The sequence below is a fragment of the Grammomys surdaster genome, unplaced genomic scaffold, assembly GCF_004785775.1.
Source record: "Grammomys surdaster isolate TR1022 unplaced genomic scaffold, NIH_TR_1.0 125561, whole genome shotgun sequence".
In the NCBI taxonomy this organism is placed as follows: Eukaryota; Metazoa; Chordata; class Mammalia; order Rodentia; family Muridae; genus Grammomys; species Grammomys surdaster.
In genome coordinates this window covers 871,743-892,026 of record NW_021620408.1, presented here as the reverse complement: position 1 = coordinate 892,026, position 20,284 = coordinate 871,743, and the positions used below count along the sequence as shown (strand labels likewise).

Sequence of the window (20,284 nt, the reverse complement as noted above, 5' to 3'; positions counted from 1 at the left end):
TTCCACACAAACGTGTTCTTTGCACAACCTAACATCCTGGTCCCTCCACCTCTGAATTCCAAGGTCAGTCACAAGGCCAGGCCCTCTATGAAGCCGTCCCCATCCTTCTTTCCTCTCAGCCTGACATGTGAGGAGTACATCTCAAATGTTGTTACTTTCTTCGTGGAAGTTGAAACTAGATTATTGACAGTGGTACTGTTTGCAAAACGTCGGGTTCATTGCAGGTGCTCGAACTTGGATCTCTCGCTAGTAATAGCTTATCTCCTAGATCGGATTCAACTCTTTGATGACATGTTCTGAATCATCCTTTTAAAGCACACCAGGCCTGGTGAAGACATTGCCCATAATAATGCTGCGTCCATGTAATAAGGTCTGGGCAAAGGAAGAGCTACAATGCTGGGATGTGAGGCATTCCTTTGGCCTGAATGGTAGCCAACTTTCCACAGAGAAGTTCTTTGCTCTTCTACCCTAAGAACAAGTAGAAGCCAGATTGCTTCTAGTGCCGACACCGCGATGAGGTAACTTGCTCCGTCACTTTACTCCTCCCTCTCCACTGGAGCCCGAAAGGGGGCGGTGTGGGCCATCGCGCTTCGCGCGGCCCTCTGGGACGGCTGCGCACGCGCAGCTTCCGGCTCCAGGCTTCGAGATTTATTTGACGCTGCCCACTCAGTTCCCTTAGAAGTCTCGGGTCAGCCGCGCCGCGCAGGCGCAGTAGTCCTTTCGGCTGGGGAATTATTTGACGCCACCGCCCCTGGCAGTCGGAAGTTGCTTGAACGGAGCCCAGCCGGCTGGCCAAGCGACCGGTCTTCGTCGTCCCCTGGGCGCCCTGTGAGAGTCACTGACGGGTGGACGGACTGACCGCCGGTGGAGGGCCGGCCGGGGCAGTGGCAGCGCGGGCCGGATGGCGCGGGTCGCGTGAGGCGGCAGGCCGAGTGCGGCCCGCGGTGCGCCCGCCCAGCGATGCGGGCCCCGCCCGTCGCCTCAGGTACGCGGCGGCCGGCGCGGTGCGGCCGGACCCTCCCCTCTCGCCGTGTTTTTTTTTTCCTCCCCCTCAGCAGCCACTGAGGCAGGGGTTCTTTCAACCTCCGGTGTTCCCGGGGCCGGGCGTTGGCAGGGGCATTCCTGGGTTCTGAAGTGGACGCACCGGGCGCGGGAGCACAGTCCTGGCCCGCAGTTTCTGCCGGGTGTGAGCGAACCCAGGAGGGTCGGACTGGCGGAGCGCTTCCCTGGCAGCCCGGGGACAGGGGCGGGTCTGGAGTGGCGGCAGCAACTCCGGGGAGAATGCGGTCCACCGAGGGGCTGGTGGAGTTGCTGCCGTCCGGTGAGGATGCTACCGCCCGGGACACGGTGACGCTTGGAGGAGAGTAAACAGCCACCCTCCGCAAGTGCTTGCTGTCCGCCAGGCCCAGGCCAGATGGGGAACTTCAACAACCTGCACCGCAGGACTGTTACCCCATTCTACGGTCCAGGCAACCGAGGCCCAGAGCGATCCGGTGCCTTTGGTGCCCAAGGTCATATAGCTGGGTAATTTGAACTCAAGCAGCCTTGACAGTCCAGTCCAGGTTCATAACCAGTTAAGTCATTGGATCTCCAACTTTGATGCACGGTAAAATCACATGGGGAGTTTTGAAAAGATTCCTGGTGCCAAAGCACCCCAAACTAATTAAACCACCATGCCTAGAGGGTAGGGGGAGACAAATACCAGTATCTTTCTAGTGTTTGCCTTTCTGGAGATCTAGTGGTTCTGAGCTATAGTAAGGTTTGGCAACTGTGAAAACATGTTACCTCAGAAGTCCAAGAGTGTCTCTCCAGCTTATGTGTGCAGGAGGATGCTTGTTAAAAGTGTGGATTCCACTGGCAGAGATTCATATTGTCACTCCCCTGCCCCCAGCGCGCCCTTGTGTTATTGCTTGAACTCTCCATTTTTCTGCCTCAGCCTCCTGAGTGCTAGGATGCTATTGAATGCTGAGCTTTTCCTCAGGTCCACTGACTACCACCCGTTTGGTAGGTAGGCCTCCTTGAGGGTGAGACGCAATTATGGATTCTTAGTCAACTGAGTTTTTAAAAAATGTATACATCCCATTGCAAAAACTGTTGGTTTGCAATTTTCCTTAATATACAGCACTTGTGGTTATGGTTTCTCTAGCCTCTGGACTTTTGCATACACTGTTCTTTCTCTAATACAGTCCTCCATGTTTTCTCAGCACCCTACCCAAATACATACACTTTCTCATACGCATCATTTCTGTCTGTTGCCTAGCTCTCAACATTCTCTCCAAGATCCTTTGCCTCCCCTAAGTCCTGCCCACCTTGTCATTACTGTAGAGTAGCTGACCACATATTTTTCTGTGTTGTACTTCTAGCTCTTCTATAAAGTTTTGACGGCAGGGACCATGTTTTCTTGGTCTCTCTTGGAGTATAGAGGCTTTGACATAGGGGCTGACAAACCTTTTTGGAATACAATGTTTAGTCCCTTTATGCCATAGACCGCGTGCTGCAGAGGCTGTTTTCTATTTTTGTAAAAGATATTTGATGTTCTTAGCTTATGGGTTTTCCCCTTTTTCCTTAGGAATACTCTAGTTAGGTTTATTCATTTATTCAGCAGATGAATAAAATGTTGAATTCTTATCCATGACAAGGCACTATGTATGACTATGATCCAGCAACATTGGTTGGTTTAGCTGGATGAGGTGGCACACACCTTTAATCTCAGCACTCAGAGGGTAGAAGAAGGTGGATCTCTGAGTTCAAGGCCAGCCTGCTCTGCACAGCGAGTTAATGCCAGGACAGCCAGGGGTCCATACAGAGGCCTGCCTCAAAAAAACCTCCACCCAACCAGTCAGCAAAGAAAATCATAAAAAAACAGAAGCATTGGTAAATTCTAATGTTAACTACCATATTAGACAATCAATTCTATAGTGAGAAACTTTTTTATTGCCATTGGGGTTTTGCATGTGGTCTTTCCTCATTGTCTAAAAGAAGTATTATCTAAATGCTATTGCCTTCTGAGTATGTACCAACACAAGCAGATGGGATAGTTCTCAGTTGTAGTCCATCTCATTTGAGGAGATAGTAAAACTTTGTATCAGAGCAACTGACAAACTAGGTGTAGTTTATTACATAATGTCTGAACTGCCATTGCTGCACATGCTTACCAGTTTTAAAGGAAGTCAGTGCAATAATTCAGATTGCTTCTGTTTTTAGTACCTCCCCCCTTTTTTGAACAATTTATTTTTATGTGTATGGGCATTTTGATTGCATGCATATATGTGCACTACTTGGATGTCCGGTGCTCACAGAGGCCAGAAGAAGGTGTCAGATCCTCTGGAACTGAAGTTACAGAGGGTTGTGAGCTTCCATGCAGTTGCTGGAACTTGAACGTGGGTGCTCTGCCTGAACAGCCGATAAGTGATCTTAACCACTGAGTCAACTCTCTAGTCCCTTTGTTCTTGGTTATTCTTTTTATATTGTTACTGGGGGTTGAGTACAGGACCTTCTATACATGTGCTGTACCACTGTGTTTCGATTCCCATTTTATTTTTTTGTATATAATCTTCTGAATAGGGTTTCACTATGTAGCCCTGGCTAACCTAGAAATGGCTATATAGATCAGGATGTCCTTGAACTCAGGTTTGTATGTCTCTTCCTCCTGAGAGATTAAAGGCATGTGCCACCATACCTGGCTGTATTTTTTTTTTTTTTTATTTTGAAATAAGGTCATACCAAGCTACCTGGGTTGACCTTGAAGTTACTCTATAGCTTAAAAAGGCATTGAACTTACTGTCCTCCTGTCTCAGCTTCGTAAGTAGCTAGGATTGCTGGCCTGTACCAGCATGCCTAGATGGGATATTTCTCCCCAGCTAGACAGCTAAACGTGAAGTGTGTAGATTGAATAAAAATACATATTTCATAAAGTAGTTTTTACAGTAGAATATTGTCAGGGGAAGGTTCTCTTGTTTCATTCTTATATATGCTTTGCTTGGATTTTACGCTGAGGCTAATAGAGAAGGTGATGGGATGAAGGGTGTTAAATTCAGCCTCTCAAGAAACTTGCCCTTGTTCTCTGATCAGATACGGACAGAGTATCTAGTTCCAGTCTTTGCACATGGAAGAAAGTCAGTTTTTTTAAGCTTAAGGTTAAGGTCTTTAGTTGACTTCCAGTGTATGGTGAAAATGTTCACATGTTCAGTTAGTGGCCAAAAGTAGCTGTAATCACAGTACAGATTTGGCAAGAATTCTGTCTGAATTGAGGTACCTGTCAGTATTGTTCTGGACATATACAAAGGTCTTTTAGACAGAATGAATGATTCTTACGGTATAAAATAGTTTTAAGTTGACTGTTCTGTTCACACCTATTATCTCCAATAAGGCAGGCGAATTGGGACAAGTTTGAGTTCATCCTGAGGTATATAGTGAGAGCCTATCTCACCTCCTTTTCCCAAGATGTTTTAGAAGTAGTGTCTACGTAGTTTAGTTTTAGCTTATTAGGTAAATTGTGCCTAAAACTTCTAGGATACTCAGGACTGGAAGCACTCTAGACTGCCCTCCTCCATGTTGTCCCTACTAGCCCTCAGGTGACATGCTCTTTTTGTTGAGAGACAATTGGGGTTGGGAAAGCTGAACAGTGGAATCTGTATTTAAGTATTTAAGATTAGAACTGTAGTGAGAGTTTGGTATGTGACAAGCATTTTGTAATAGAAACTGGAGGTACTGAGTTTAAGACACAGCTTCTGTACTTAAGAAGTTCTGTAGTTAGAATTGCAATAAAAAGTATAGTATCTTTTTTTGTTTGTTTGTTTGTTTTGTTTTGTTTTTTTTTTCGAGACAGGGTTTCTCTGTAGCCCTGCCTGTCTGGAACTCACTCTGTAGACCAGGCTAGCCTTGAACTCTCGAACTCAGAAATCCTCCTGCCTCTGCCTCCCAAGTGCTGGGATTAAAGGCGTGTGCCATCACTGCCCGGCTAAAAAAGTATAGTATCTTAAACATACCTGTGAAATAGAATTTCTGTCATGTCTGATCAGTACTATGCTGTGTACTAGTTCTGTGTGCTTACCAAACACTTTAAATGCAGTAAAGGAACTAAGTTCTAAATTTATAGTTACCCATGCTAGTATATATGATACTGGGAATCTCAGCCCCGAACAGTTGTGATAGTTCTGGCTGGGGACTAGGAGTGTATTCATATTTTCTTTCATAGACCAACAAAAACCATCTGTTTTTTTTTTTTTTATCTCTGGGAAGAAATGCAGGCAGAACTTGTCTTTCTCCTGTAATTCAAGACCTTGATAGGATCCTTAGCAGTTACAGTCTAGTGCATAGGTGATACCATCCCCCTCTTTTATAAAGTACCAGCTTGATGGATGTTTGCTTTGTGGAGTCATTCAGACCACAACAGAATCAAGAAATGGGGTCCTTCTGTCATAACATGGATGAATTTGTGTGCACTTGTGCCTTAAGATCCAGTGACACTTTATTTATGTAGCACACTGCTACCCTTTACCCTGTTTTAACATGTACCTTTCTTTGTACTTCCTCAAGTATGTTGTTGACTTAGGCTGCTTTATTTGATCCTTCTCCCAAATCACTCTAGATAGGCACTGAAGGTGCTCACCCTGTTTTAGAGACAGGAAGACTGAAAGTAAACATAGAGTGACTTGTCCAAGGTCATATGTGAGGCACAGAGTCAGAAGCATTGGACCTTGAGGCAAGAGGTAGCGTTTCTTGTTCCAATGTTGCAGTTACCTGATGTGATCCTGAAAGAGTTGTAGTCTTATTTGTGTCCTTTGCTAATGGCTAGTGAGTCTTTCTAACTTAAACAGCCTAAGGTAGTTGTTGGAATAAAATGAAGTAACCTATGAAAGTTCTTGGAAATCGGTCAATTACAGTTACACAAAGGCACGTTATTATCAAATCAAGATCTCTGGTAGTTCTAATCTGCTGCCTTGTAGCAGATCACATCATTGATCGTATTAAATGCTATTTTGTGATGATGTCTCATTGATTTCTTTCTTGATCATTATAAAACTTTGTCATGGTCAGTCATTGCGTTCTGTTTATATCTACATACTCAAATTCTAGGACAACCTGATAATTCAGGTGTTTAATAATATTTGCTTAGTGATACAACCGATCTCTAGATTTACTTCAGGAAGTCTGCAAACAATTGTTCTTTATAGTTTGACTTGAAGCTCCTTGTGAATAGTTTATGATTGTGGTACCCACTGTGTTTGCTGTATAGAATACACATAATGACTATTGTTTGAGTCAGTTGATGTGACTAATACTAGGTTGTGGCCTTTGTGGGTCACCACTGTATTGATTGTTTTGGTTATTGTCATTTAGACCGAACTTACATGGGGAGGGGAGTTTACAAGCTGTAAGCTGTGAAGCAGTACAAAGTCATCCAGTGACAACCTTTAGAGAAGATACTTGGAAAAGGGTCCATGTGGAGTTAAGAAGGACACTAGTGATGAACAGGGTGCACTTTATCTTGATCCTAGTGTATTTACTTCTAGCACGACTCCCCACAGCTGCACACTCTAATGTCTAATCCTATGTAGAGGTGTGCGACAGTCGTGAAACCACACTTGAACCCCTGGAATATCTCTATATTGGTATTTAGGAAGTGGATTTACTGACTTCTTCCCAGATGGTTATTCAGTCCCTGTATTACACCCACTGCTTCTGACAGATAAAGTGTGTAGAATTAATTCTTTTGGAACACGGTATAGGGATGCTGGTGGTGTGTTTGCAGAAGGAGCAGATGCATTGTGTCGCTAGGGTATATCTTCCTTGGAGGGTAGCTTCTGGTTTAATTTTCCGTATCCCATATCTGCAATTGGATGTACTTGTACTTTTACTTGTTGCAAAGTTTTAGTTTATGTGGATACAGTCTATACCTAGTTTTTTGCTTTTATTTTTTTAATTGAGTGAGTGTATGCCATTGTGCATATTTGGTTAGAGGACAACTCTTAGGATTCTGTTCTCCTTTTACCACGTGGATTCTGTGGGTTGAATTTAGGTCCGTAGCCTTGCTGAGTCATCTCACAGGCCTTGCCTCCAGTTTTTACTAAATTAATTATAAATCTCTAATCCTGCCTTTCAAAGCCCTTCAAAATTGGGCATTGCTTACATTTTAAAAATTATTTAAATTAATGGGAAAAAGTTTTTTTTTTTTTTTTTTTAGCCAGGATCTCACTTCAAGCCTGGAACTCACTGGGTAGACCAGGCTGGCCTGAACTTACACTTATAGACCTGCCTCCACTTTCCTAGCTTTGAGATTAAAAGCATATACCACCATGTCTGGCCTTTTTTCAAATAAAATCCTATTACCGTCTACAATATAATCTTCCCTTTCCACTCTGAGCATCTTGTTCCAGATGTGGATTTGTTTTAAAACAGAAAAATTGTGTGTGTGTGTGTGTGTGTGTGTGTGTGTGTGTCTGTGTCTGTGTCTGTCTGTCATTGTGTGTGTCTGTGAATGTATATGCCATAGGTACCCAGGGAGGCTAGAAGAGAGTATCAATTTCAGATTATTGGAGCTTGAGTTACAGACAGTTGTGACCTGCTTAATATGGGTGCTTGGGTTTGAACTCAGGTCCCTTGAAAGAGTGTTAAGTGTTTTAAACTGCTGAGCTATTTCTCCAGCCCTGTTTAGTTTTTTTTGTTTTTTGTTTTTTTTTTTTTTAAATAGAAGGATCTTACTGTGGTAGCTTTGAATTTGCAGTCTTTGCCTTGGTCTTTCAAGTGTTAGAATTACAGGTGTGTACCATTATATTCTGTTCCCTGTTATTACTGTCTTTTCTTTTTTGGTTGCCCTTTCTTAACTCTATTCATATCTACCCAGTTTTCTTGTAATCAGTATCCAATTTGTATGCTCCATATCCTCCTTATACCCTGAACCTACCTAGTTTTCAGTTCACTCTCTTTATATCAAAAGTAGTCTTTTCCCTGAATTTCTATGGTTGCTTATAATTTTTGCATTTAGCACCTTAATGTCCCAGTTTGCATCATAGTTATTGTGTGTTAAACTGTAATTAATTGAAAACAGGATGTGGATCTCTTAGTCATCTCCTTGGTGTTAACACTGTCCATTGTATGTAATAGATAGTTAATAACTATCGAATGAGTCAACTTGATGATTTCTTTCTTTCTTTCGTTTGTTTGTTTGTTTTTTATATAGGATTTCACTGTGTAGTCCTGGCTGTTTTGGAATTTGCTTTGTGGACCAGACTGGCCCTGAACTTACAGGCCTCTGGCTCTGGAGGGCTAGGATTAAAGATGTTCATAATCACAGCCTGACTCAATTTGGTGGTTTCTGTTAGTGACTGAATTGTCACAAGTATTAGGATGCTGACATTTTCATTAATTCTCTGACATGAATATTAGCATGAATTTATTGCATTAAATTGTAGTAATAGTACTACTTTCTTTCATCTTTCATAATACATCTTATCTTTCATCTTTCTAATCTGAAGTCATACATGTTTGCCTAGTTGTTATTATGATGTATACTTTGCTCCAGTGAGTAGTTATTATTCACTGGTCCCTTACTATTAACTAGGACAAGCCCCAAATATTCTTTAAATCTCCCAACACCAGTGAAACAGGCTATTCTCCCTTGAGGGTGGTTGGTTTTTTTTTTTTAAACAGTTTTGGGTGCGCAGACACAGGGGACAAGTAACTTTTTAGGGACTGGAGAGATAGCTCAGCTTTTGTAGAGGAACGGTAGGTATTCAGTTCCTAGCACCACAGAGCTGCTAACAGCCATTTGTAATTCCAGTTTCAGAGGACTTGGCCTCCCTTTCTGTCCTCTTTGGGCATTGCATGTGCTAGCTGTATAGACATACATGCAGGCTAAACACCCATGCATAGAAAACAAAAATCAATCTTAAAAAACAAGATGACCTCATGTACTAGCCTAAACCTACTCAATCAGAACTTCTAAAGTTGAGGCACAGGAAGTTGCATTTTCCAGCCAAAATGTCATCGATAATTTTTATGAGTATATGGGACTTGATAGCTAGTATAACTTTCTGAAAATAAAAAAAAAAAATTGCTTTCTTAAAACTTTCATTTCACCGGGCGGTGGTGGCGCACGCCTTTAATCCCAGCACTTGGGAGGCAGAGGCAGGTGGATTTCTGAGTTCGAGGCCAGCCTGGTCTACAGAGTGAGTTCCAGGACAGCCAGGACTATACAGAGAAACCCTGTCTCGAAAAAAACCAAAAAACCAAAAAAACAAAAAAACCCTTTCATTTCAGCCAGGCATGGGGGCGCACACCTTTGGTCCCAGCACTCAGGAGGCAGAGGTAGGCAGATCTTTGTGAGTTCAAGGCCAGCCTGGTCTACAAAGCCAATCCAGGACAGCCAGGGCTATTACATAGAGAAACCCTGTCTAGAAAAACAAAAATAAAACCCCCAAACCTTTTTGTTTCCTGTAATAATAATTATTAATATCAATTTTAATTTTAACTATTTTAACATTTGGAGATGTAGTTTTATAATAACTTAGCTTGAAATATATATATAAAATTTGAAATATATATGACAGCATAAAATTTCGGATATACTTTAGTAAAATAGATGAAATATTTACTAAACTCTCTTTCCCCACTGGTACAGCAAACCTTGACATTCTCAAATATCTAATATGCAATGTATGTAAGGAGGTTTCTATTGAAGACTGAAATTTCCTGGTGGAGAACCTGTACGCAACTATTGAATAATTGAATGTGAAGCTCTATAAACAGATCAGTAGGCACTCAGAACAAGGAGGAGCTGGTTTTGGAGTCAAAATTTTAGCAAAAGGAAATATCTGAGCTGGACTTTGAAAGGTGAAACTTCATCAGGTGGGTTGAAATTACCAGTAGGAGTGGCAAAAACAGTTCTAGAGAGTTTGTGGGATTGGTAGGCTTGAGCAGTTATCACAAGTCCTTTAACCTGTAGCTTGGAGGCAGGGATTGTGGTACACAATGTTGTAAGCAATTTCAAGGCCTGGAATTGTGGCTTAGTGGTAGTGGAGTTCCTAACATGTGCAAAGCCCTGGGTTTGATCCCCAGCATAGCACATAGACAATTTCAATTAGATTTCAAGCAAGTTTTAATTGATACATTTTTTTGAATTAGAGAAAACTCATACATTCTATATAAAAGGACAAATGCCTAGAATAACCAGTAAATACTTTGAAATGACTGATGGAGAGATGTTCTTTGCAATTATAAAATATTCTGTAAAGCTGCTGGAATTAAATCATGTTATTGGCATAGTATATGACAAAAATGTTACTTCAATTTAATGAGATAGGGATTTTTTTTTTTTTTTTTTTTTGGTTTTTTTTTGGTTTTTCGAGACAGGGTTTCTCTGTGTAGTCCTGGCTGTCCTGGAACTCACTCTGTAGACCAGGCTGGCCTCGAACTCAGAAATCCACCTGCCTCTGCCTCCCAAGTGCTGGGATTAAAGGCGTACGCCACCACTGCCCGGCCAGAGATAGGGATTTTTTAAATTGAAAATTCATATAATATATTCTGATTATGGTTTTCCCTCCCTTATCTCCCAGATCCTCCTTACCTCCCAACACATCCACCTCCATGCATTCATTTCCTTTCTTTAGAAAACAAACAGGCAAATAAAAAAGGGAAACAAGCCAGAATATAAAAGGCCAAAGCAAAGTTAGAAAGCATAAAAACACACAGATGTGGACACAACAAAACCTATAAAACACAAAATCTAAAACTGTAACATACAAGCAAAAGACTAGTCGCATAAAAATGCCCAGTCACAGCAGTATGAGACAAAAACAATTCCACACAAACATCATTGGGTTCATTTTTGTTTTGGACATGAGGCCTACTGTTAAGTGTGATTTATATACCTGGTCAGAATCCATTGGAGAACACTGGTTTTTCCTTTATAAGCTGTTGACAGAGACACCAGAGAGAGACACCTACATGTGGTCACTGTGCAGAGAGTGAGAACCTTTAGGACACTCAGTCCTAAGTGGGATGTCTTCAAACCCTCTCCTCAGGGCTCAAGAAGCTATGCAGAAGAGGTGGAAAGATTGTAAGAGGCAGAGAGATGGAAGACACTAAGGATGTATTTTGAATAGATGATGCCAAACCCAACTGCACATCTGAAAGACAGTCTTACATCATTTGTAGAAGTAAATTCCAGATGAGCATAAAACTTGAGTGTGAAGAACATTAAAGGAAAACCTAAGAGACTGTATGTACACATAAAGTCACCGTTAGTTAGCATCTTAGGACACTCCATCTCGCATTTGCTTTCTGTCTTAGGTTGAAGGGGAAAATGTCATTATGTTGTGGGAGAGTTCTGGATCTGTTTTTTCCATTTCTCTCTCTCTCTCCCCCCCCCCCCCTCTCTCTCTCTCTCTCTCTCTCTCTCTCTCTCTCTCTCTCTCTGTGTGTTTTCTTTCTAGGGCCTTGAGCATGCTAGGTAAGTGTTCTATTACTGATGTATATTCTCAGACTCTCCATGTATTTAAAAAAATTTTTTGAGACAGGTCTTGCTAAATTGCATAGGCTGGCCTTGAATCTACTCAAAAGCAGTAGTGTAGTGTAGATGCTCATCCAGCTACCTCTCAGGGGCTATCTTGTCACCTGATCTCACCATGATGCTTTTAGATAGCTCAGAACAGTTAGGTACAGTTGGAAAGTTACTTTTATTTTTAATGATGCACTCGTGTGGAGGATACACACCTAGGAGTGCTGGTGTTTGTGGAGGCCACCAGAGGGCATTGAAATGGAGTCATAGGAAGTGAGCCACCTGCTGAAAGTGCTGAGACTTGAACTCTGGTTCTCTGGAAGAGCAGCAAGCACTCCTAACCTTTGAGTCCTAATTACTTTTTTTTTTTTCTGAAACAGCATGTTTTTAGAATCAGTGTGTTGCCACCTATTTTATTATTCTTTCTAGTGTAAATCTGTTTTCCTATATTAGCAGTAAACATAATTTGACATTTGTAACTGTTTTGTCTTTTCAGGTGCCGTTTGGATAGTACTTTAGTGGCACAATGTACTCTGAGTGGCGGTCACTGCATTTGGTGATTCAGAATGATCAAGGCCATACCAGTGTGCTACACAGCTATCCAGAGAGTGTTGGGCGAGAGGTGGCAAATGCAGTGGTTCGTCCTCTTGGGCAGGCGTTAGGTACCTCTTCAGTGGCTGGTAGTGAGAGTTTGTTAAAAACTGACAAAGAAGTAAGTGTTTCTTCATTTTATTCTGTTGTGTGAAAATATGCATTGATTACTAAAAAACTTATTTAGTGTTGACTTTTTGAAAAAGTAATAAAAGTAGCTTTATTAATTTTAATTTTGTATCTGCATATAGTCTGTATGTGAGTATGTATACATGGTTACAGATGCTTATGAAAGCCAGGGTTGTTGGATTCCTCTGCAACTGGAATTAGCGGCAGTTGTGATCTACCTGGCATGGTGGATGGGAATCAAACTTGGGTCCTCTGCAGGAACACTCACTGTGTATTGTTACAGTGTTGACTTTTTAATAGATTACTACCCGATGTAGTGAAAGTTCTCGGTTTTTATCTCATTTGGCTTCTATGCTGGGACTTGGGGCCTATGGGAGATAAAAAGAAAGGGTTGTGCCTTTTTTGCTGGTGAGGCGTCTCACTGACCTCCTCCATGTGAGCTGAGTGATTAAGACAGAGAATCAAGTGTCAGACCCTTAAATACTAGGCTCAGTTTTCAGATTTCCATTTCTGTTTAGAAATCCCTGTCTTAGTTAGGAATACTATTGTCATGATGAAATACCATTACCAAAAGCAACTTGAAGAGGAAAGAGATTATTTAGCTTGCATAGTCGATTGAGGAAAACCAAGTCAAGAACTCAGTGCAGGAACCTGGAGGTAGGAGCTGATGCAGAGGCCTTAGAGGAGTGCTGCTTATTGACTTGCTCCTCTTGGCTTGCTCAGTGTGCATTCTTAAAGATCCCAGGACCACCAGCCTAGGGTGGCACCACCTACAGTGAGTTGGGCCCTCCCCCATCAGTAATTAAGAAACATTTTTCAATTGAGGTTACTGCCTTGAAAATTAATATACTTGGTTTCAGGTTGACATAAAACTAGCTAGCACAGTCCCCTTCCCTGCTTATAGGTAGACACTGACTAAAAGCCTCATTTAGGTCAGATTTTCCAGGCTGCACGTATGTGCTGAGCTTGAGCTCTCCAGGGTCCCTTACTCTGACTGTTCTCTAGCCTAGCTTCCAGGTTTAAGGGTGATGCAGAACAACGATGCCCTTCTGCTTGTAAGCTGGGGTAGTTGGAATTGGGTTTGGAATTGCTGTTCCTAAACTTGCTGTTCAGAGGGTTCCTGGAATAATTTGTTTTACAACTGGTTTTCTGTTCCTGGGGTCAGGGCAGTAAGCTGACATAAAACCTCAGTGGGAAGTTGTAAAGGAACCTTGAGAATGTCATGGTTCTGTGTAGGGTTAGAACTCTATTCCCTCTGTTTAAGAAAGTTCATGCAGGCTTTTTGGGCCTATTCTCAAACCCCATCCTCCTTTTTTTTTTTTTTTTTTTGTAGCAGAGTTTCACTGCATCCCTGGCTGTCTCCAATTTACTCTGTGGACCAGGTTGGGCTTGAATTTCAGATATCCACTTGCCTCTGTCTCCCAAGTGCTGGATTATAGGCGTGCCTTACTTTATTATTACTATTATCATTATTATGTTAACCAGAGTAGTCTCAAATTTGCAGTCATTCTCCTGTCTCAGTCTCTCAAGTGTTGGGATTACAGGATTAAGCCACCATGCCTAGCTCTTCTTACTTTTGATCATTCATAAAGTTTCAGACTTGACTGAAACTAAAGCCTACAGCTCCAGAGGCAGTTTTTTTTATCCTCCCTTACCCAAGGATTGCTAAAGGTTGAAGTCTGTCAGTCTGTAGTTTTCTCATTAAAGGACCTGCATAAGCCCTGACATCTTCTCTAGCTTTAGTTGTGATTCTTGCTGCTTTTCCCTTAGACGAGATGTCATGTAGATAGATAGAAGGTGACCTAGTATAGCCCTTGGTTATTGTCTCTACTGCTCACAGAAGATTATGGAAAGATACTTTGTTTTCAAGTTTTATTTATTATTGTTTATGTTGGAGGTTGGGGACAGGGAGGCATGTGTGCCATGGTGCACATTCAGAGATTAGAGGACAGATTTTGGAAATCAGGTCTTTCCTTCTACTTCTGGTCCTTAGAATCAAACTCAGGGTATCAGATATATGCAGCAAATGGTTTTACCCTTTGAGTCATGGAGGGCATTTTTCCTTTAGAACAATTGAACTACTATGACATCATCCTAAAGATAACTTGTCTTTTTTCTTTCATCTAATAATTAGGGACCTACAGCTCCTTTTAGGATCCCTTTTTGGGCCTGGGGAGATAGATGACTATATAGCCCAGGCTGCCTTGAACTTGAGGTCTTAGTTGGTAAAGTGCTTGCTGTGCAATCCAGCTTTAATCCACCCTGGTCTACAACAAAAGTTCTAGGCCAGCTAGGGCTGCATAGCAGAACCCATGCAAAAACAAACAAAAACAAAAAAACAAACAAACCCAAATTCACCCAAAAACCCCAAACAGTATAGTGGCATGCACTTTAATTATTGTCATTCTAGCACTAGGGATAAAGAGACAGGAGGTCTGGAGCTTCATTTCACTTCACTGTGGTTACAGTTTTCTTTAGCATTTGTTGCTGCTAACCATTAATGTCATAACTTTAGCCTTTGTAGTTGTTTTTGAGCATTAGCAGGTTTAGGCAAAAGAATCCTGAGTGTCAGGACAGCCAGGGCTATTTAACAAGACCCTGTCCCAATTCCACCTATCCTCTACCCCCAAAATTCAATATAGATATTTATTTTGTCAGATTCAAATTTCAAAGCCTTTAAAGTGTTTTTGAATCCTATATTTTATCCAACAAACTGACCATCCTTTTGTCTGTGTGTTGTTTACAGAGAATTGCCCATTGTTTTTATTGTCGTTGTTGTTATAATTAGTACTAGTATTTTGAGATAGGATCTTTCTATTTAGTTCAGGCTGTCTTGGACTCATTGTGTAGCTCAGGCTTCCTTGAACTTGAGATCTCCCTGCCTTAGCTCCTGGGAGTGCTGGCAACATCCACCATGTTTGGCTTAAATAAAAGTTTGTCAAAGTAGGTGTGGTATAGCACAGCAGTAGTGTGCTTCCCTGTTGTGCTTAGCGCTCTGGGTTTAATCCCTAGCACCACCAAACAGCAGCAGCAACAACAACATGAACTTGGTATGGCCTTTGATAAGCCAGTGGCACCCTTTCCCAAAATAATTTCAGAACCTTCATTCTGTTACTGTCTTGTGTGGAATTTGGGCCACTTATAAATCTGGCCATTCTGCATCCTACAGGCTGTTATGTCTTCATCCTTGTCCATAAGGAGTTCTTGCTAAATTTCCTGTTAAAGACAAGATACCCTGATGCCAGAAACACCTGTTAATGGTTTAGTGACTTGGGAAACTGGGTCATGTTTCTCATTGAAAGACAAGGTTCATTTCGGTTTCACTATGTATGAACCAATGGTGGGCTGGATTATTTAAATATACTGTTTTATTTTTCTGATGTATGAAATGAGGACAGTTTACCCTGTTGTAGTGTTACAGTGATGGTGACTTTTAGGAAGGTACTTTTTAAACTGCAGTGACTGTACAATCATTGGCTCTTCTCATAATGGAGCCTGTTAGTAAAGCTTATCTGGCTTGACTTGTTCTGTTTTAGCAGCCTGGTTCTCAGTGCTCACACATCCCCTTTTATTAAATGTTTACTGATCATCTGCTTAGTATTTTTCCCAGAATTTTATTTGGAATTCACTTAAACATTCTAGGCTTTGGTGTCTATAGACTATAGTTTCACTTTTCTTTTCCAAATTGGGAGATTTTTTTTCCTTTCTCTTAGTATCTTATTTCTTGTAGCACTTATTATGTGTTTCAGGTGTTCAGTTGAAATGTGGCTAGATGCCTAGTTAAGGCCTTACCCAGTCAGTCCTTCACCTCTGTGAGTTCTCACCTGTCCATTCTAGTGTTGTGAGTTGTTTTGTATTTTGACAGAGAAAACAAGTTGTATAATAAGTTGAATGACTCATCTTCTTTTCTGTCATTTGTTCCTGTTGCATAATCTGAGGATGGAATGTAATTGAAATGATTTCATAAATGATACATATTTACATATGCAAATTGAGTAGAATAAAAATCCCACATTTTCTTTTTTTAAAGATATATTTATTATATATTCTTTATGCATATGGGTCTTTTGTCTGTATGTGCATTTATACACCAGAAGAGAGCATTGGATCCCATAATACCATAGTTATAGATGGTTGTGAGCCACCATGTAGGTGCTGGGAATTGAGTTCAGGACTTATTAACCCCTGAGCCATTTCTCCAGCCCCTGCATTTTCTATTTTTATATTTCTAGTGTCTACAGAAAATTGAAAGGATCGTTTTACAGAGTAAGTGGTAATGATATCAAAAGGGTAAAACATACATAGGCTTAATATTTAAAAATAGCAAGTTTAGTTTCTCCTGAAATTTGCTTGCCAAATATAACATTAATATGTCTACAGCATAGAAAGTATATGTCTAGATTAAATTTGATGTATTAATCTTGTGAGATACTTAGATAAAGATCTATAATCTTTGTGAATATTTTCTTTTGTCTAGGTAAAATGGACCATGGAAGTAATTTGCTATGGACTGACCCTTCCATTGGATGGAGAGACTGTAAAATATTGTGTTGATGTATATACAGATTGGATTATGGCTTTGGTGTTGCCAAAAGATTCTATTCCGTTACCAGTTATTAAAGAGCCTAATCTATACGTTCAAAGTATATTAAAACATCTACAAAATCTTTTTGTACCAAGGTAAGTAGGACCTAACTATCTGGCCATTATCAAGATCATAAAAAACGTAACATTTATAATGTTAGTTTATTAAATATAAAAGCTGATTTTATTGTTCTTTGGACTTTACTCATTCACTTATGAGTTCTATAAATATGAATACAAGAGCTAGGCTAACAGGGTTATGTAACCTTTACAAAGAGATTTTTCTTTGTTTTTTTGAGATGGCATCTCACTGCATAGCCAGACTGGGTGCGAACTTGCTGTGTAATGTTGCTCTAAACTCATAATCTTCCTGTCTTAGCCTTTCGAGTTGAGATTACAGGTGTGTTCTACCACTCTTGGATTTAGCACAAGTTTTTAAGTAGGTGTGTCTTTATTTTAAATATTTTTGGGTTTGTTTCTGAGATGTTAGTTATTAAAATTTGGTAATTATTACATATTTCTTTCCCTCTTTAAGCATTTTTTTGGGGTGGGGCTGGCAAGATGGCTCAGTGGGTAAAGGTGCTAGCCACTAAGCCCAGTGACCAGACTTTGATCTTTGGGACCCATATGGTAGAAACGGGGGTTGGGAGGACTCCCACAAGGATGTATGTGCGTGTACCAATTAAATGTTTTAAAAACCACTCAACTTGTACATATTTTTGTATATTATAATTCTTGTCTCTGCTTACACCAAAGGCAACTGTTCTTACATAATAATAATCTTGTGGTTTATGAAGGTGTAGCATTAAGCAAAAGGCCAGGCATGAAGGCTATACCTATAATCCCAGTACTTTAGAGGTGGAGTCAAGATGGGGAGTTGAAGACAGTCTTTTCTACAAAAGGAGTTGAAGGCTAACCTGAGCTACATCATCAGACCCTGTCTTAAAGATGTCAAAAAAGCCCAGTGAGATGGCTCAGTGGGTAAAGATACTTACCACTAAGCCTGGTGTATTGCTGACAAAGTAATGGCATTTAGATCGTGCTTTTGTTTTTACTTTTCTCTCTTGAAAAGTGTGACTGTTCGAGGCCAGTCTGGTCTACAGAGTGAGTTCCAGGACAGCCAGGGCTATACAGAGAAACCCTGTCTGGAAAAAAAACCAAAAAATCAAAAAAAAAAAAAAGGAAAAAAAAAAAAGGTGTGACTGTAAAGTTGTTTTGCTATTTGATAATTAGGTTGCTCCTCAGAAGTGTGGTGTGTGTGTCTGTTTCCAGGTCAGTGAATTCTGAAAGGCACTGAATTCAAGTATTAGGGTTCTCTCAACCAGTAATAATATATGAAGATTAGCTGAATGTTTTCAATGTTGTACATTAGGACTTCTGATTTAATCTTCTATTACTAGAAGTTTCAGTTTAAAATTTTAGCTAGCTGGGCAGTGGTGGCGCATGCCTTTAATCCCAGCACTTGGGAAGCAGAGGCAGGCAGATTTCTGAGTTCGAGGCTAGCCTGGTCTACAGAGTGAGTTCCAGGACAGCCAGGACTACACAGAGAAACCCTGTCTCGAAAAAAACATAAGAAAAAATTTTTTTAGCTAGTTCATCAAATTGTCATCAGAGCTTACTTAAGTTGTTTTTTATATAAACTCATTCTCAAAGTGGAAGAAACTGCCTTTACCTTTTGCTAGAGATTAAGTTAATATGATTTCCTCTTTTGCCCATTAGTTTGATTTTTTTTTCATAATTGAATGAAGAATGTGTTATTTGTTGAAATTGGTTGGAGTTTTAATTGCTTAGATATATTATATTGTAAGAAATGCAGTTTCTATTTTTCCTGGTCCCTGTGTACATGTCTCCTAAAGCAGTGGTCTACCTTTTTTTTTCCTGTAAAAAGCTAGCTGATGTTTCTCCTCAGATCTGTGATAGAGCAGGAAAGCAGATAATAAATTATGACTACTATATTAAGAAATAAGAGCTCTACTTAAAAGGGCAGCTGGGGAGATGACTCAGCAGTTAAGAGCACTGGCTGATTTTCCTACAGGACCTGGTTTTGATTCCCAGTACTCCACTTGGTGGCTTACAACCATCTGTATAACTCTAGTCCAGGGTGTACACTGTGTTTTTCTGGCATCTGTGGGCAGGCAGAATGCCAACATAAAAATTAAACAAACAAACAAACAAACAAACACATAAATAGAGTGTTACAAAGGCAGGCGTTAATCAAGTTCTGACCGGTTCACTAGCCCTTGTTTGAAAGTTTTTCTGAAAACTACAGTCTCTTTTGAGGTTGAAGAAAATCTCTTTTGTTTAGACCTCATTTTTTATATAAAGACTACCTGTTTCTTCTAGTTTTAGAAACTTGGATCCTGTTTCGGAATTTAGGCTTTTTGAGTGAGGTGAAGGAACCAGAGGAGGACTGATTTCCTTTCCTGCAACCGGGCAGGCTTTACACCTGGAAAGGGTGGCTCCTGTGGGAGCATGTGTGCTGCAATAGCCACCTTAGACGAGTGGCAGCTCCAGACCTGCGATGCTTTTGTTTCTTATTCTGGGCTCATATATGCTATGCGTGAATAAGCCTTGAAGGTAGCTCTTTATTCTTTGTTCTTCCTCAAGTAAGACAGAACACACACATGCTTGAGCCGTGTGGCATCTATGAACTAGCTTCAGCTCTAGATGGATGTGGGGTGGACATCCTCTCCCTGTGTGTTTCTTTGTGATCCATGCACAGGTGTAGGTGTGTCCACATGCAGAGGTCAGAGGAGGAAATTGGGTGTCTTCCTCTATTGCTCTCTACCTCACTCTCATGAGACAGGGCTTTTTGCTGAACCAGAAGCTTGCCATTTCAGCTTAGCTGCCTGGCAAGCAAGCTTTCAGGATCCACCTGTCTCTACTCCACAGTACTGGGGCTTCAGGTACACAGAGCCATGCCCAGCTTTTATGTGAGTGCTAGGGATTTGAACTTAGGTCCTTATATGTTTGTACAGTGAATGATCTTCTCCATTAAGCCGTTTCTCTGGCCCAGTTCTGACTTTTTTAGGGAACATTTAGTTACTTGTGTGATTTGTCTGTAACTTTAGGGTAGGGCTTTCTGGGCCATGACCCAGGTCTGAGGACTGGGCATTCTAGGAGTAGATGATTTGCTGACATTTCTTCAAGACTCTCCAGCTCTTTGTGTCAAGTCACAATTTATAGAAATGTTACTTTATAGTTTATATCAGTATTGCATTGGGTTTAATGGGAAATCTAGAGACCAGCTCACCAGTTGGAGTTGTTCTTAAAATTCTCAGGTTAGACATCTTGGAAAGAGAGGCAAGTGCTAGGCACTGGATCTCTAACTTTTCCTTTTTACCCCCATTTTATTGAATAGTTTTCTTCTCTTAAGGAGCAAAAATGTCTAAAGAGAATGTTGCAGCTATTGATGAGGAGCCCTTGGAGCCTTTGGAATGCCTGTGTTTTTATTAGAGCAGTAGTAGTAGGTAGTCCTCT

The 20,284-nt window shown here is 40.9% G+C and overlaps 1 protein-coding gene across 3 annotated transcripts in view; it reads left to right on the top strand.

Moving 5' to 3' along the window:
• Nucleotides 1-734: 734 nt before the first annotated feature.
• Nucleotides 735-20,284, top strand: part of Ralgapb (Ral GTPase activating protein non-catalytic beta subunit) — an 89,900-nt gene continuing 70,350 nt past the window's right edge. Inside the window, exons 1-3 of one of the 3 annotated variants that reach the window (XM_028786558.1) lie at nucleotides 735-985; nucleotides 11,997-12,212; nucleotides 16,698-16,900. In XM_028786558.1, the coding sequence (XP_028642391.1) occupies nucleotides 12,027-12,212; nucleotides 16,698-16,900 (389 nt within the window). In that variant the 5' untranslated portion in view covers nucleotides 735-985; nucleotides 11,997-12,026. Of the gene's footprint in view, nucleotides 986-9,796; nucleotides 9,850-11,996; nucleotides 12,213-16,697; nucleotides 16,901-20,284 lie in introns of those variants that run through there. The other 2 variants (XM_028786560.1, XM_028786559.1) reach the window with 2 other exon arrangements.